Below are 18,286 nucleotides of genomic sequence, written 5' to 3' on the forward strand. Positions count from 1 at the left end.
AAGTTTATTCTTTAAGTAAATTTTTACCTAAACCCCAACAGCTGAATATCGACCACATCTGTGATTACAACCGATCAAACACACTATAAATTATACGCATGTGCAGAAAATTTACGAACATGTATTTCAGGCACAGGGAGTGTGAAATAGATGGGTGTTTTACTGACTTCTAATCCATTAAACAGTAATTAAAAACAACAATAATAAATAAGTGGTGCTAAAATACAGAAATAATAATGTACTATTATTAATTGCTATTCTAATTGTTGTTTGTAAATGGCTTAACTAGAAATTGATAAAAAAACAGCTTAATCTTGTTCATACATCCGCGACATCTGTTGTCCGTGCAAAGTAATATTACAAATAGCATCTCAACCACAACTATGTCTATCACATTTCAACCAGTTTGAAGAGCTCTTGGTCCTGAGCGAAAAATCTGATCGAGATTGGATATGCAGTCATAACATGTTATACAACTTTCTTTAGTTTCAATTAAACAACCTTCAGGTGAAATCATCCAAAACTTCTACACAAGTACTTGAGCAGGAACATATGTGCAAATTTTATAAATAATCTATCACTCTTTTCCCTCTTTTATTTATAACGTTCGTCAGTTTTTATACAATTCTAAGAACCCGAAAGCGAAAGCATTTGATTGCTTGTAGTTAAGCACAAAGCTGTATGAAGGCATATCTATGCTCTGCCCACCACGGTAATCTAAACCCGGTTTCTAACTTTATAAGTACGCAGACATAACTAGGTAAGTGAAAGAAAAGAAGAATATATTATAACATATAGCACTGTGCAGCTTTACAAAATAAACAAACAATAAGCTTAAAACTTTATAAAAATTAATTTTAACAAAATGGCCTATTTAAATCTTTAATAAGTAAGGTGAGCAGGGTTGTGTTTTAAGCTTAAGTTGAAACCCTTAGACAAATAATCTACAAATAACTAGAGGTACTTTGAAAGAAATGTTATGAATCACGATATCAGACGTATGAAATTGTTCAACCTGCACTTTTGATGCTCGCGCACATGGTCTAAACGGTCAGGTGAGAGACCTGGAAAGTTTAGTTATATTCTTTCTTAATGTTCATCTGTTGAGTAGAGGAAAGCCAGTCAGCATCACCCACTAATAGCAGAAGATACTAAATGCAATTACTACCAGAAAGAGAAAAACAGTGATATATCCTAAGAAAGGAAAAAAAACAAAACACAACAAAACTTACCAAAATATTCTTCTCCTTCTATAAAATCCCAGGCCATGTAAGGAAAGAGCTTTAGAAGGATAAGAGCAATGCGTGTGTGGAGAGGGGTGTTACAGAGGATTAGGATGTGTAGGAGAGACTCTCCTAACATCCCACGAGAGTCCAGTCTCCAACAAACACGGTATTCTTTACTTGGCGAATTTTCTAAATTGGAAGCACTGATCACAAGATTATCTACAGCAACTGAAACCTTGAGAAATTTGAAAAAAACTTTGTGCTATGATTCTCATAAACAAGATACGCATACTAATATATATTTTTTTTACTATTTTTACTTACAATATTTATTTTTCATCCATAACTTGCAGTTACGACTAATCTAATTCTCTTAAGTTGAATATTGTGACATATTTAGATTACAGTCAAAAATGTCGAGAAGAGTTGGTGTTCCAAATTAATGAATAAATGCAATATAATCATTATAAGTTTTTGTTTTACGAAACTACATACTTCTAGTAAAATCAGTATATTAAGTTATCTACAATTACTAAAAGATAAGCATTAATGTTAATCTGTGTACATAGCTTACTTTGGTCAGATGTTATTCATAAGGATTATTAAATTTCATAAATAATTTATGTACACAAGTGATTAAACTGTAGAAGTAACATTTTATAATCAGCTAGTAACTTAAAAATTGTGTATTGAAGACTGGATAAAAGAAAATAACACAAAACGTCTTGAGCAAAGAAAACAACAACAGCAACTTTAACGTTATATCAGCGAATAAACAAGTCTTATTACTTTATAACTAACACCCTCTTAATAATATCGAAATATACCACAGTCTGTGTAATCTAAAAATTAGCGTGATCTTTTTCTATATTTCACCCGTGATCACACTGTCAAGCTTCAAATGATTAAACATAAAAATATTAAACAAAACGATAGAAATATTTGTTCATCGTGTGGTTAACATGGTTATTGTTGTTTCTGGAGTGTTTTTAATAAGATGATTATTATTCGTGAAAGTTAAAAGTGACAATGGCGTACAGGCTTGAGACTGAAAATGAAGAAAAGTACTTTCAACCCAAAACGTGCCTTCACAAATATTTTCATCCACGACTCATTTTGCACAGGTAGTATTCAAATTATTATTTATCAAACAAATAAAAACCCATACTTTATTTGCTTGCTTTTATCGAAAAGATACACAACAGATTTTTTCACGATCTGTCCACCACGGAGAAATCGAACTCTGGTTTTTGGCGTTTTCATTCTGTAAACATACTACTGAATCACCAGAGGATTATAAAAATCCACAAAAAATAGATACCGTTCTAGAAACAACAAAACAAATACTAGTATAGTTTATTTTTAACTTATTTCACTACTTCAATCAGTAAACTCGTAGAATTCTAAAAACCCTAGTAGGTGGTGAACCCAGACTATAAATCAAAAGAATCATGGTTGAAAACTCATTGTCAAAAAAACGTGCTCTGTAGTTATGATCTGTGTATGTACTTTTAAGAAAGATATTCAGAATCTACTATTAAAACAAGAGCAGTCCAAAAGCTGACGGTTAGTGTTATCTACTAGCTTCCTACCATCTAATATTTTTAATTTAAAATTACTGATGGCTATGTGCAGATGACGACTTTGTAGATATGCGCAAAAATCTAAACCGAAATGCCTGTGCTGTACCATAACCAGATAGTTCGTTTGTTTGTTTTTTCTTAATTTCGCACAAAGCTCCTCAAGGGCTATCTGTACTAGCCGTCCCTAATTTAGCAGTGTAAGACGAGAGGGAAGGCAGCTAATCATCACCCACCGCCAACTCTTGGGCTACTCTTTTACCAACGAATAGTGTGATTGACCGTAACATTCTAACGCTCCCACGGCTGAAAGGGCGACCATGTTCGGCGCAAAGGGGATGCGAACTCGCAACCCTCAAATTATTAGGCGCACGCCTTAACACGCTTGGCCATGCCGGGCCGACCAGACAGTTAAGACAATAAAAAGATAAACATGTACAGCAACAGCAAAGAATAAGAGTTTATTTTCCATATTTACACAATTTCGCCGCGATCCTGACCCTTCTAATTGTGATTCATAGTTCGAAAAACCTGTTCTATGGTGAACAGGAGGAGAATATATGACCATCGTACGTTCAATGGAAAAAATACTGTATGGTTACCCTAAACTAACAGGAAAACGAATATATGATAGTTCTTAAGTAATTGGGACAGGAATATATGTTTGTTTGTTTGTTTGTAATTAAGTACAAGGCTACATAATGGGCTATTTCTTTTCTGTCCACCACGGGTATTGAGGTCCCTTTCTTAGTGTTGTAAGTCCGAAAACATGCCGCTATGACACTTGAGGACAATGATATATTATCATAAGATAACCCGCAGAGGAATATATGATTATCGTAAGATAATGTGAAGAAGATTATGGCATCCATTAGTAAATTTTGTTTGTTTTTAATTTCGCGCAAAGTTACACGAGGGCTTTTTTCTGCGCTAACCGTCCTAAATTTAGCAATGTAAAACTAGAGGGAAGGCAGCTAGTTATCACCACCTACCACCAATTTTTGAGCTATTATTTTACCAACGAATAGTGGGATTAACCGTAATATTATAACACACCACGGCTGAAAGATCGAACATTTTTGTGTGACGGGGATTCGAGCCCGCGACCCTCAGATTATAAGTTGAGAACCCAAATCATCTGGCCATGCCAAGCCTCCTTTGGTAAAAATATCCTACTTAAAACACTAATAACTAATACTTTAAGTCAATAAGGGCAACTATAGAAGGACATATCCCTCTACTGTCTTAATATCCAAGATTTTACATCCCAGAGTGAAAGAAATGTAACAAAACATAAACTCCTGCAGCGCCAAACTTACTTACAAATGGAATAAACAAGTAACTTTTACATGCACCAAACCTATCTGCCAATTTCACAAAAATAAAAACTGTTTGTTTGTCTGGAATTAAGCACAAAGCTACACAATTGGATATTTATACACTACCCACCACGAGAATCGAAACCCGGTTTCTCGCAGTGGGAATCCGCAGATATTCCGCTGTGCCACTGAGGGGGGGGGGAGGCACTGCATATATCGAACATAATTACCAAATGTGAAAAAAAGAGGTTTCTGTGGTATCAAATCTAGTGTAACGAAAATAAACTAGCAATGGATTCATGATGGAGAAACCGAAGTTCAGTAATGAAGATTAAGGTGATTGACAAAACAAACAATATTTTATTTACAAGTTTGAACGTTTCGGAATAATTTATTTAATCATCACCAAAATCTGAAAACTGTTACACAGTCGATCATTAATACAATTATAACATAACATAATCATTGGTTTATTTAGTTATTAGAAAAGGCGGAAGAGGAATATAAAATAATGTTTATATAAATATTATACTGTGGCTGAGTTACATGTGAAAATTTAAAACAATTTTAGATCTAAAGAGCTTTGTGAATCATTAAGTCTTTAGCTATGAGTAGACTTTCTTTAATGTAGAGTTCAAGGTCTGAAGATCCAATGTTGATGAAAGAGAAATCGTTAAATAAAATATATTGTGATCTGAGGTTTCAGAATGTGAACGAATAGATGATGGTTGGGCTTGAGTAGTGGGTGGTTGGTTCTGTTAGATACTCGTAAATGTTCAGAGATTCTAGTTTTTAAGTGGTTGTTCGTTTTTCTGATGTACGTGACCTTATGGTCACTACACATATATTTATACACTAGCCATGAACGTAGAAGTTTAGGTACTTCATATTTGTTCTTAAATATGTGTTTAATGCAGAGGCTACGTCTGTATATCATTCAAAGCTGAATTTGAGGGTAGACGGTTTTAATAATCATCTTTGTAACAATTTTCAAACTTTGCTGAAGATGCCATAAGTTATTCCGAAACGTTCAAAATGTAAGTAAAATGTTGTATGTTTTGTCAACAGTCTTCATCTTCATTGAAAAAACAACTTGGTTATTAATGTAACCAAAAACAAACTCTTACCTGTAACGAAACAAACTTCTGCACGCGCTAAATGTATTTACCAATGTTGCAAAAAATGTTCAAATACACTAAATTTATCTAACAATGTAACAAAAACATAATCTCCTGCTAGATCTAAATCTTGTTACCTAGTTTGAAAAACTAAACCCCTGCACACGCTAAACATAGCTGACGTTTTTATTCCATCGTAAAACTACATAATGGGTCATATGCGTTTTGTCTGGTGCGGCGAATCGAATCCCGGTTTATAGAATTGTAAGTTTTTAAACTTACAACTGATTTACCAGATTTCTAGAATTAGCTCTAGGTGTAAAAAATAAACTTATACCCGCGTTAATTAACTAACAGGTTTTATCAAGAAGACATTAATTGAAAATTGGTTGGTTTATAAAAAGATAAAAAAACACCCAGAAAACGAACTGTAGCACTAACTGACTAATGAACAGACAAAGAGAAAGAAATATAAATGTTCTACTTGTCTCTCTCTCTCTCTATCGCATCACTTAAATACTATCACTGTGATTTATGAAGTTAAACGCTTAGAAGAACGCAAGAGAAAGGCTGAGTCTAATTTCCGACATAGTGTACGTGATGTATTAATGGTTCACTTATAAAACTTCAAGAACTGTTGAAACAGCAAAAGTAAAAAGGTTTTCAAACTCATGTACTTTAATAAAGTAGAATACAGAAACATTCCGTGAAGGCAGCAAACGTAATATGAATTCCAAGAAGCACACTTAAGTCTGCTTGTGATTAAAAAATCACCACAGTCTCAGTTCATCATAGCGAGATATATTGCTCCATGACACGTGTGTGTACGGAGATTCCACGTGATTTCACGATTTTAAAAGAATATGCGTTTCTTTGTAGTCACTGAGAAATGTCCCATTATATTTGATTTTTTTTTCTCTCACTTCAAAAACCAACCTCAATGACACAGATGTTAAATTTACCACCACATGCATATTACAATTTAATCAATGGGGGTATTTCTGTGTTACCAATTAACACATTGTATTTTGTTTCTTTTAAGCCATAAAAACCGATCAAAAATTCTCTCTTTCTACATAAAATCAAGAGTGGCGCCAAGGCAGTGGCATGTTTATATACATTAGAACAAATAACAGCGTTCCGCTTCAAAACCACCCACCCCTATTATTCACAGAAACCCCAAATTATCAATCAAACTCCTCCATTATCTCTGTTACTTCTATTGGCACTCCCAGGATATCGAAGGGAACAGAAACAAAAAAATGCGAGATTCAAGATCAGCAATACTGAAAGGCTACTTTTTACAGTCCATCATATTAATCATTGATTAAAATTCATTAGCATTCCAGAATCTGCGTTAGTTAAAATTCACTTGCTTTGCGGATTAATTTTTTGATAAAGTTCACTTATATTCCAGTATAATCTCTCGACAGTAATAACTAGCATTGTAAATTAATCATGGAATGTAATTCATTAGCATTCTACAATAATCACTGGTTAAATTCATTGGTATTCTACATTTATTATTGAGTAACATTCCTTATTTCTCCCGAAACATCAGTTGATAAAAGTCAATAGAATTAACCAACTTCAATAGCCGTCTTTGTGTAAAATTAATTAGTTTTACAGAACCAACACTGAGTAGGGTTCGTTGTCACTCATTAGCGTTGGAGCTCGATAACTGTGTAAAATATATTACTTCACTAGAATCGTAACTGGATTTATTCATTAGTATTCAATAATATCGCTGGATAAAATTTATTAGTATTTCAGATTAATCGTTGAAAAAATTATTAGCATTCATTTTAGCCATTGGATATAATTAAATCACAATTACAAATTAATCATAAGACAGAATTATTTAATATTTCAGAATTAGCATTATACCAAATTCATTGGCATTCTAAAATTATTGCTGAATAACACTCATTAGCATTTAAGCCTAATCATTGAATGTGATTCAATGGCCTTACAGAATAAGCATTGGATAAAATATATAAGTATTCAAGAATCACTACTCCATAAACCATATTAGTATTCCAGACTAATTACTGGATGAATTTTATTGGCATTACAGAACCTTCATTGGATAAAATAGATTGTTATCCCAGAATAATCACTGGATAAAATTGGTATTTCAGGTTATCGCATAAATTTCATTAACGTCACGGAGCAAGTACTACCACCTCCACCCCAGAGCATATCTTAACCTCGCATTTCTTAGCTAACCAAAATAAATAGGTTTTGCGAAATCATGCTTTACCAACAAAGAGGCAGAGAAATGCAGTTGAGACAGTCAAATGCTAATAAATTTCTCTGTGATCTAATCAAAATTGAAATAATTCATGAAATAAATTTGTGGCATATTCATAGAATAATTACTGAAAAAAATAGTTTGATTAACATCTTTTAATGTATAGAAAAAAGCCAATGCCTTTTGGTATCACCACATTCCAACAATATTTGAAATTTATTTTTTTCAACCTGACCTGATTATTCACTAAACTAACTACTGCATTGAGACAGTGTCTTCAGACAAAGAACTGGCTCCACTTTTCTGGGAAGGCTTTTCACTAGATTTTGGAACATGAATCCGATTCAGCCACAAGAGTATTAGTAAGGTTGGGCACTGATGTCGGGCGAGAAGGCCTGGCTCGCAGTTAGCGTTCCAATTCATTCTATAGATGTTCGATGGGATTGAGGTCAGGGCTCTATGCAGGCCCGCAAAGTTCTTCCACATCAACCTCGACAAACTATGTCTTTATGGACCTCGCTTTGTGTACGGGGACATTGTCATGCTGAAACAGAAAAAAGGGCCTTCCCTAAACTGTTGCCACAAAGTTGTAAGCACACAATTCTCTAGAATGTCATTGTATGCTGTAGCCCAAACCATGAAAAACGGCCCCAGACCATTATTCCTCCTCCACAAACTTTACAGTTGGCACTATGCATTCGGGCAGGTAACGTTCTCTTGGCATCCACCAAACCCAGATTCGTTCGTCAGACTGCCAGATAGTGAAGCGTGATTCATCAATCCAGAGAACGCGTTTATTCTGCTCTAGAGTCCAATGGCAGTGTGCTTTACACCACTCAAGTCGACGCTTGGCATTGCGCATGGTGATCTTAGGTTTGTGTGCGGCTGCTCGGCCATGGAAACCCATTTCTTGAAGCTCCCGACGAACAGATCTTGTGCTGAAGTTGCTTCCAGAGGCAGTTTGGAGCTCGGTAGCGAGTGTTGCAACTGTGGACAGACGATTTTTACGCGCTACACACTTCAGCACTCCGCGGTCCCGGTCTGTGAACTTGTATGGCTTACCACTTCGTGACTGAGCTGTTGTTGCTCCTAGACGTTTCCACTTCACAATAACAGCACTTGCAGTTGGCCAGGGCAGCTCTAGCAGGACAGAAATATGACGAACTGACTTGTTGGAAAGGTGACATCTTATGACAGTGTTATGTTGAAAGTCACTGAACTCTTCAGTACGACCAGTTCTATTGCCAATCTATGGAAATTGCATGGCTGTATGCTTGATTTTATGTATTTGGTTAGAATGGGTATGGCTGAAATAGCCGAACCCACTAATTAGAAGGGGTGTCCACATATGTTTGGCCATGTGGTGTGTGTGTGTGTGTGTGTGTGTGTACTAGGAAAACATTAACTAGGAGCAAACACTTATGTCAAAAATTTTTCTCTACAGGTTCGGTGTGTTGTTCATTATGTTTTGAATGTCAAGCTTGGCTATACTATATTCTACACTGTACCCTGTAATTCACTTACCTCATCTTTGTTCCCCTTCCCCCACTGGACATAAAGTGCGTAAGGTAGGACTGCTCCTTTACCCTCGCCATACATAAAACATAACAATTCTTGGCGAGCGAATTTTTTCACTTCTCGACTACCACCTCGTTTGTAGGCGTCGATTAAAGCCCCACTTTTTTGATAGTTGGCTAACTTGTAAAGCCCATGTTGTCGATATCCCTCATGGCTGACGACCTGTTCCAAGACTTTGTTTCCTAATGATGTGGTCGAGTCTTCTTTATCAATTGTGTGTCGAGGTGGCAAACAGTTCCCCATTCTGTCCGATGAAACAATCAAAATTCAGTTTTGAGGGATAAAATAAATCAAGGTTTGTTTCATTAGGTTGTTGTTGTAATCAACTCTAAGTTACTGATGCTCCAAATAGCTAATTATCTGATATCCACAAACAGAAAGCTTGTCCTCAAACAAGAGAAAATAATAAACATACGAGCAAAGTAAAGTACTAATTGTCTGAATAATGAAAAAAAATTAAACCTTTGCAACTGCTGTGTATAGGCTGACATCTGAAAGAAGCAACGTTACAGCTGGAGTTTCGAGTGGTTCTCCTATTAGCTACACAATGGAAAGTTGCTCTCAAGACTTACCCACCAGTTTCTACACTGAACCTTAAAACATTATCACCTGGTTGGAGCTTTCATAAACTGTTCTGAACAGAAACCGCTGGCATAGTAGTAATATACAAGTATTTGTAACATTTTGGAGATCATTCGAGTTGAAGTTTATAAGCAGAAAGAATTAATGTCCAAAAATCATGAATAAAGATGGATTTTTAGAAATATTTTTCAAATCCTCAAGTTTTTTGTTGTTATTTTAAGATGCAATAAGAGTTGTTGCTAATAAAATAATGCAGCTATTTTGGACGATAAATAATAAATACATTAATATACTTATAAAAACAGTAAGTTAGAGAAAACATGATCGTCATCTTGTGAGCTTCACCAGAACATCAAACTTCTAAGTTATTAACTGTTACCAGTTAATCCAACGTTTTGATGAATTCCTCTAAATAAACTTCACATTATGAAGGTCCCAACATTTTTGTGACGCCTTCTAATGGAATATCAGTCTATAAAAATCACAGTTATTGTGGCATCTTCTAGTGGACTCCCACTCTCTGAATAACCCGACGTAATTGTGATTTATCTGCACGAATTTCACTCTCTGACGGATCCAATGTTTTCTTTTGTATTGTGGTTTGCTTCCACTTTTTAAGTGGTCATTATTTTCTTGATGGGTCCTGAAATTAAAGAATATGGTTTGTTAATGGAAGTATATAGGTCTTCCTGCTAGGTAAGAGGAAACCTAATCTAGGGACATTTTGAAATAATTTGTTCTTCAAGACAAACTCACAAAAATAATACATTATAAATAACTGTGAGAAAAAATTGAGCAAAACGTTTAATTTATAAATGGTATATGGAATCGTGCTCAATTTCTAAGTGCAGAGCAGAATATTGTTACATTATGGAAAATATACAAGAGAATCTCTGTTGCTTCATGAGAAGACAAAGGACACTTTGGGTTACTTAATAGTAAAATACAGGGTAATTTCGGTTACTTTATTAAATTATAGGTTAACTCATGAAAAGAAGGAGGATAATTTCGGTTATTCTACTGAAATACATAGAAAACCCAGTTACTTTAGGGAAATAACAGGAAAAAATGTACTTTACTTTAAGGAAAGAGACAAAGAACCTTGAGAATGCTTTATGGAAAGACACAACAGTATCTAATTTATGTTAATTAAATAACAAAGGTGAATTATGGTCAGGAGACCAAGGAGAATCAGATTTACACTACTGAAAGGCAAATTGAAATCAGATTTACATTATGCAAAAGTAAAGGAGAATCCGAGTTACCTTATGAAAAAACATGAGTGAATCATAGTTAAATTTATGGATAGAACATATATACGAATCCATGTTACTCTGTGGAGAGACGTGACACAAGTTCAGTTTTGCACGTAAGGTAGAAAATCTCCATTACTTTATGGGTAATGAAAAGAATATTTTGTTTACTTTGTGAAAAGGCACAATAGAATTTCAATTAGTGTTTGTTTTGGCAAAGCTACGTTGGTCTATCTACTGTATCCTCCGCGAGGAATCGAACCCCAGATTATAGTGTTGTAAGTCTGTAGACTTGTCATTATCCTACAGAGATACAAAATAATATTGGCTAATTTATGGATAGACGCGAATCTCGATTACTATTACGGAAGACACGACAAAGCTTAGCTACTTTATTGTAAAAAACACAGAACAGTACCGCTTACTTTATACAAACACACAGAATATTCTTTACGGAAAATAGGATAATTTCGGTTACTTCATAGGAAAACATGAGAGTATCTCAAGTACTTTACAAAAGTAAAACAGGTTTTGTTTTGTTTTTTTAATTTCGCACAAAGCTACTCGAGGGCTATCTGTGCTAGGCGTCCCTAATTTAGCAGTGTAAGACTAGAGGAGAGGCAGCTAGTCATCACCACCCACCGCCAACTCTTGGGCTACTCTTTTACCAACGAATAATGGGATTGACCGTCACATTATAACGCCCCCACGGCTGAAAGGGCGAGCATGTTTGGCGCGACGGGGATGCAAACCCGCGATCCTCAGATTACGAGTCGCACGCTTTAACACGCTTGGCCATGCCGGGCCCAAGTAAAACAGTAAAAACTCGGTTAATTTCCAAAGAGACACTGGAAAAGGTTGTGTTGCTTTTTGTAAGAGACGACAGAATACTGATTATTTTACATATAAAACATGAAAGAACCTCGATTCTTTGTAGAGAAACATAATAGAATTTCAGTTTATTTAAACGCCACATGAGAACTGCGATTATTTTATGAAAAGCATGTAAGGAAATCTCTATTACAGTTAAATTGTAGAAAAACGCGAAAAATATCTCAGTTCCCTTATTTATGGGAAAAAAGGGGAAAATTTTCGGTTATCTAATAACATGTTGAACAAGGTGTTATTTTACGGATAGAAGTAAAAGAAATTTCATTTTTAAATCATAAGACCTTTAAACAGTTTTATACTAAAGGGGAAATAAGTTAGATTATAATTATTTAACGCCCCCAGCTAGTCCAGCGGTATGTCTCCGAATTTACAACGCTACCATCAGGGGTTCGATTCCCCTCAGTGGACTGAGAATTTGTCCTCCAAGTTGGGGGTTGTGCGGTAGGCTAACAACCTACTCACTTAAAAACCATCCTGTTCATAAAACCGACGTGTATGCGGCCTTATGTTCCTTACGGAATCGGGTGGCATTTGATTTCTAATAATTATTTAACAAGGGGAGTAAATTCCCTGAATGTTTATGTGTCCAATTGTTCAGAGAATAACTTATTAGATGAACTGAATCGGCTCTTTTTTATTTAATACTGTGTAATTTTGGCAATTGTCTCTTAGAAAATAATTTAGCATAAAGCGTTGAAAGATATTGTCAAAAAGGTGTTCGAACATTATAACAATTACATAATCTAATAAGAACACTACACTTTAAAGACATTGCAACCTATATTTAAAATTAAGGCCATAACGTTTTTTCTTAAAACAATAGAAAATAAAGTGTAATAAAGTAACATAAGTTTAAAATCATAGCATCATTTCCTTAAAAAGTAAAACCAACTTTAAAGTTTAAAGTTATAGAATCTATTTCTTAAACAATAGAAAGACGTGTAGTAAAGTTGCTACAGTTACAGCGCTCTTTTTTAAACAGCAAAAACATCTGTAATAAGGATACTACAATTTATATTAATAGTGCCCTTTCCTTTTCCGCGGCTTTACGTGGTTAAGATAAGACAGAACTTCTGCACATTCACTATAACATTCACCGAATACAAATTAACGTCGATTGTTTTTGAGACGTAGTTGCTTGGACTTTGTTATTAGGTAGTGATTTTAAAAGCTGCGTAAATGTGAGGCTTTTAATTCTTTTTCCTTATACGCTTATATTTCCGAGAGTTTCTGAGAGAAGTTTAGCTATATATATATATATGTAGTTGGTTAAAAATAAAAGTTAATTATCTTCAGCTAAAACCTACATCTTTCTTTCACACCGAACGTTTCACTCGTCTAATTCCTTTATTTATGGTCAATTCACAAAGAAATCTAACACATAAATCAATCTTTTGATTAAAACCAAAATAATTTTGTCATTTCTTTATACTAACGTAAAGTGTATCTGCTTGGCATGCTCAACATACTAAAGCGCTAGTTGAATATCAATATTCAAATCATTAACTTTCTAATCACATTAATTTCACACAGGTAATAAAATAAGCCATTAATTATGGCGCAATATGAATATTTAAATTCTTACTGGACTTTTCGCTGAATAAAACACAGAACATATAAACTTAGCCTAATTGTCCAATAACTCGTGAACTGTCATATACCTGGTTGAACATCTAGAGTTTCAGAATCAGAATAGTTGTTCTCCTGAACTGTCAAAATACCATTAACATTTTAACAGTAATTTTACAATACTGGTTTATTCTCATTAACCACCAAAATAAAAGCAAGGTTTTCGAATATTATTATTTGACAGCGTTTGCTTATTTTGTAAACTTTCAAAGAAAGAGAACAAACAATTTGACTTCGTTTCATAGTGTTGGTTTGTCATCATTCATAAAGAGTTTGCCTTGTTGAGAAAAATACATGTGAAAACGGCTGGTATGGGTTGAGAAGAAGGTCGAAACGTTGTTCGCTCCTCTACATAAAGCTTTCTCTATCCATACCAGCCGTTTTTACATGTATATTTTTCTCTACAAGTGGGTTTTTTCGTCATCACGAATTATTATTTGCCTTGTTATTATTAGATAATTTGTTGCTTTTTTTAGCCTGTCTGATTAGATAGGGTGCTTGTTTGTTTGTTTACAGTTAAGCTACACAATGGGTTATCTTTGCTCTGCCAGCCACGGGTATTGAAAACCGGATTTTAGCGGTGCGAGTTCACCGACATCCTGCTGCGCCACTGTGTGGGCGAAGATAGGGTGATTTTCTTATTCTAGTGTAATTGCCTCGCCTAGTTCTTATTAGATAGGGTGCCACTGGCTACTTTGAGTTTTATTAGTTATAGTGTCATTGCTCAATCTAGGTTTTATTAGTTATAGTGTCATTGCTCAATCTAGGTTTTATTAGTTATAGTGTCATTGCTCAATCTAGGTTTTATTAGTTATAGTGTCATTGCTCAATCTAGGTTTTATTAGTTATAGTGTCATTCCTTGGTCTAGGTATTATTAGATAGTACGTTACTGGCTAGTTTGATCTTATTAGTTAGGGTATGAGATGGGGCGTTATTGCTTGATCCAGGTTTTGCTATATGGGGTGTGTTGCTTGGCTTAGGTCTAATCACTTAGTGTGTTATTTTTTTATCAAGGTCTTATTGGAAACAATCCATCTAACTGTATGTTCTTCCTGTATTATTAGATAGGTAGATTTGTCTGTCAGTTTGTCTGTCGTCACTTGTCTATTTATTGACGTGTTTGTTTTTTTCCTTTCCTCTGGCCCAGCGCGTTTGATCAACCATTTTAACAGTTATTTTGTCTCTATCTTTTATGGTCCAATTTAGTCACTTTATCTGGTGGTTATTCTCCATCAAAAAGGTTCTGCTTTATCACATATTCTTTTATATCCTCTATTGTTTATCTAATTTTTATACAATTGTTAATATCATTCTGCCAATCCGCCTTTCATTCCTACATATTTCTTTCTGACTGTTTCTCGGTGTTTTGCAGTCCTCATATCTGTCCATATTTGAAGATAAACCAGTCTGTAATTTTGTTCGTACATCTGAACATGTTGAATCCAATAAAGGTTACAGACTGAAACATACGGAACGTAATATAAGCTACACATTGGAACATGCAGAAGTCAATATAAGCAACACCCTGAAACATGCAAAATCACACAAATGTACAGACTGGATGGAACTTGCGGAATCAAATAAAGGTGCAGATTAAAACATATGGAACCAAATATAGGTACAGATTGGGATCTACCAAAACAAAATAAGGGTACAGACTTGAAAATGCCGAAATAAACTAAAGGTACGTACCGGTACATACGGAACCAAATAAAAGTACAGATTGGAACATATTAAAACAAATAAAAGTACAGACTGCAAAATACGAAAACAAAAGTACAGATTGGAACACACGAAAACAAATAAAAGTACAGACTGGAACATACGAAACTAAACAAATGTACAGACTGCAACATATGAAACTAAATAAAAGTAGAGACTGCAACATATGAAACTAAATAAAAGTAGAGACTGCAACATATGAAACTAAATAAAAGTAGAGACTTCAACATATGAAACTAAATAAAAGTAGAGACTGCAACATATAAAACTAAATAAAAGTACAGACTGCAACATATGAAACTAAATAAAAGTACAGACTGCAACATACCGAAGCAAAATAAACTTACAAAGTGAGAATAAACAACTACAGATTGAATACCCAAACCAAATAAAACATACAAACTGGACACTCAAGAACTCATCGTAAAAAAGACTTATGTAAATGTGATCGGTAATTTATATTTGCCAGCTTTTGGTGGGATTACCCGTAACGATAACAATAGTAGGAACACCTGAAGACGTATGAAAGAGAACAGCCGAGGTTATATTTCCTTTTGTTAATACGTTACCGCTTTGTTCTGTTGTATTTCATAAATAAGCGCGAGCTCTCGACTTTAAGAGCCAGTCAAGAGCATTCAGAAACGCATGTTCTCCTGCACTCGTAAGTCCAAACGAGTGGAACAATATCGGTCGAATTCTTATTACCCGAAAATTAAATATTTATTTTCAACTATAATAATTGAAGTGCTGATGACATACTCACTTTTGATAATTTTTCAGCTCTAGAAACTTCAAATAAATTTCCTGGAAAAATAAAAATTAAGACTCTAGTCTTCGCTATGCCTTATGTAATGATCTCCAGAAATCGAAATTGAGCAATATGTCGTTTTAAGTTAAGAAAAAATTTTAAATTAAAGTGATTTAGAATTATGAAAACTGGAATGATTACTAGGAATCAAACAGTATTTTTTTTCCTTTTAAACATAACTTTAGAATCTACTTACGTTATTCGTTACGTGAGAAATTTGGCAGTTCCTGCAAACCATTTTTACTGGAACTGGATATTAAACAAGTAATTTTTTGAAGACATAACACTATCTGGCTATAGTAAGCACTAAATTTTACCCAGGACATCATTTCAAAACTATATAGGCATATATAACAGTTAAGTGTAGAACTAAACTGAAACCAATGCAACTGAGCGAAATATTATATTAACGTTACAAGCCTTTGCATTGAATTTGTGTAAGGGCTTACTTTAAGGCTTATTGAGATATGTAAGTATGTATTAACACATTAGATGTGGTGAATATGAGATACCAAAATTTTCAAGCAGAACTCCATTACTGTCATTAATAAAATAGCGACGTCATAAGTAAAAAAGAAAAAAAAAACTTCACTAATCAAGCAAATTATTTATACCTCGTTTGTTAAACATAGAAACCTACAGGTGCTGAAAGTTACATAACTTCAGAAAAGTGACTTTTCGTGTAACTAAAATACATGAATTATTAAACTAATTCTTAGTTAATAATGTTTTATATTTCTCACACATTAATTTCGTTCAGGTGTACTATAAGGTACAATTTCGTCCGCTATGCTTCTGGAAATTTTAACCATTGTACTTATTTTGGCCAAAACAGTATTGTAGTGTTTTCAGTTAAATTACCCCCCACTAGTAAATATATTCTTAAAAATAAATATCTGAGTAAGTGTGCAGTGTTTGGTGCATAGATAATAAGAAATAAATTTCTAATACCATCTTACAACTGGTGTTGTGTTAAACACATCTCCAGCATTTAGTCCTGCAGTATCTGAGAGTCGCGAATTCGAGTCCCCATCACTAAAATTGCTCGCCCTTTCAGCCATTAGGACGTTATACTGTAATGGCCAATTCCACTGTTGTTGGTAAAAGTACTGTAACCCAAGAGTTAGCGGTGGGTATTGTTAACTAGTTGCTTTGAATGTAGTCTACTACTGTTAAATTAGAGACGGATAGCGAAGATAGCCCTCATGTAGCTTTGAGCGCAATTCCAAATATTAGTTTATTTTGCAGTGGCTCAGCTGTTAGTTTGAGGGCTTATGGTGCCGAAATGTAATATTCGATAACTGTTATGGAGATAGCGCATTGTGCAACTTTGTACTTAATAATAATAAAAAGCAATAATAAATAAGTCAAAACTTAAATATCTTACAAAATACGTTTATTAACTCAAAAAGAATCATTAAAAGAAAAAAGTCAAAGAATAAACAGTATTTTATTTTTAGACTTCAAGAATAATGATGTGTTTCTATTTTTAATTATTCTCTTTAAGCAAGGCAAAATTGAAAATAAACTGACAAAGCAATTATGATAGTACACAATTTTGTTGCCTTTAAAATAAAATACCATCTTTGGTATAGAAGATTCTTCGTCTCTATATGTGATCATTATATGGGATATATACGTACATGTAATAGTGACTCTAGATGTGTTAGAATAACATCTGAGAAATATAACTATTACATACGTTTCTTTGGTTTATATGATGTGTCCACAAGAGTGTGCCTCGTTAATGAGATATCGTTCAACCGTTCTAGAATCGTTATAAATAATTATGTCCGCAAAACTGTACTTGGTTATTAATATGTTACTCTAACAAATCGATTATTGTTATACAGTATGATATGTCCACAGAATTCTACTTGGTTACTAACAAATTAGTCTACTATTTAGGGTATTAACATACATGCTTATATCTTCACAAGAATTCACCCGTTTTCTAACAGAATATGTCAGGAGGTAGTGAGGTGTTATGAAAAAAAAATGTGTCACAAAATTGTACCTAAAAAGTAACATATTATTCTATGAAATGTGGTGTTTTTATACACGATCATATGACTGTACCTCTTAATTAACACATTATTCTACAAGGCGGTACAAAAGGTTGTGTACATCATTATTAACTTATTATTCTACGAGGTAGAGTATTGGAACACAGGATATCTCAAAATACGATACTGGTCACTAATACATTATTCTACCAGGTCTGATGTCGTTATACATGATTATATGTTCACAAAACTATACATTATTACGAACAGGATATTCTACCAGGTTGGGTAATGCTATACCAGATAATATGTCAAATTC

At 34.1% G+C, this 18,286-nt stretch overlaps 1 protein-coding gene across 1 annotated transcript in view; it reads right to left on the reverse strand.

Moving 5' to 3' along the window:
• Positions 1-18,286, reverse strand: part of LOC143241107 (transient receptor potential cation channel subfamily V member 5-like) — a 76,079-nt gene that overhangs the window by 48,409 nt on the left and 9,384 nt on the right. Inside the window, exons 2-3 of the mRNA XM_076484664.1 lie at positions 9,022-10,300; positions 1,233-1,461 (exon numbers count right to left, since the gene is read on the reverse strand). Coding sequence (XP_076340779.1) covers positions 1,233-1,461; positions 9,022-9,318 — 526 coding nt within the window. The 5' untranslated portion in view covers positions 9,319-10,300. The remainder of the gene's footprint in view (positions 1-1,232; positions 1,462-9,021; positions 10,301-18,286) is intronic.

Source organism: Tachypleus tridentatus, chromosome 13 (assembly GCF_004210375.1).
Source record: "Tachypleus tridentatus isolate NWPU-2018 chromosome 13, ASM421037v1, whole genome shotgun sequence".
In the NCBI taxonomy this organism is placed as follows: domain Eukaryota; kingdom Metazoa; phylum Arthropoda; class Merostomata; order Xiphosura; family Limulidae; genus Tachypleus; species Tachypleus tridentatus.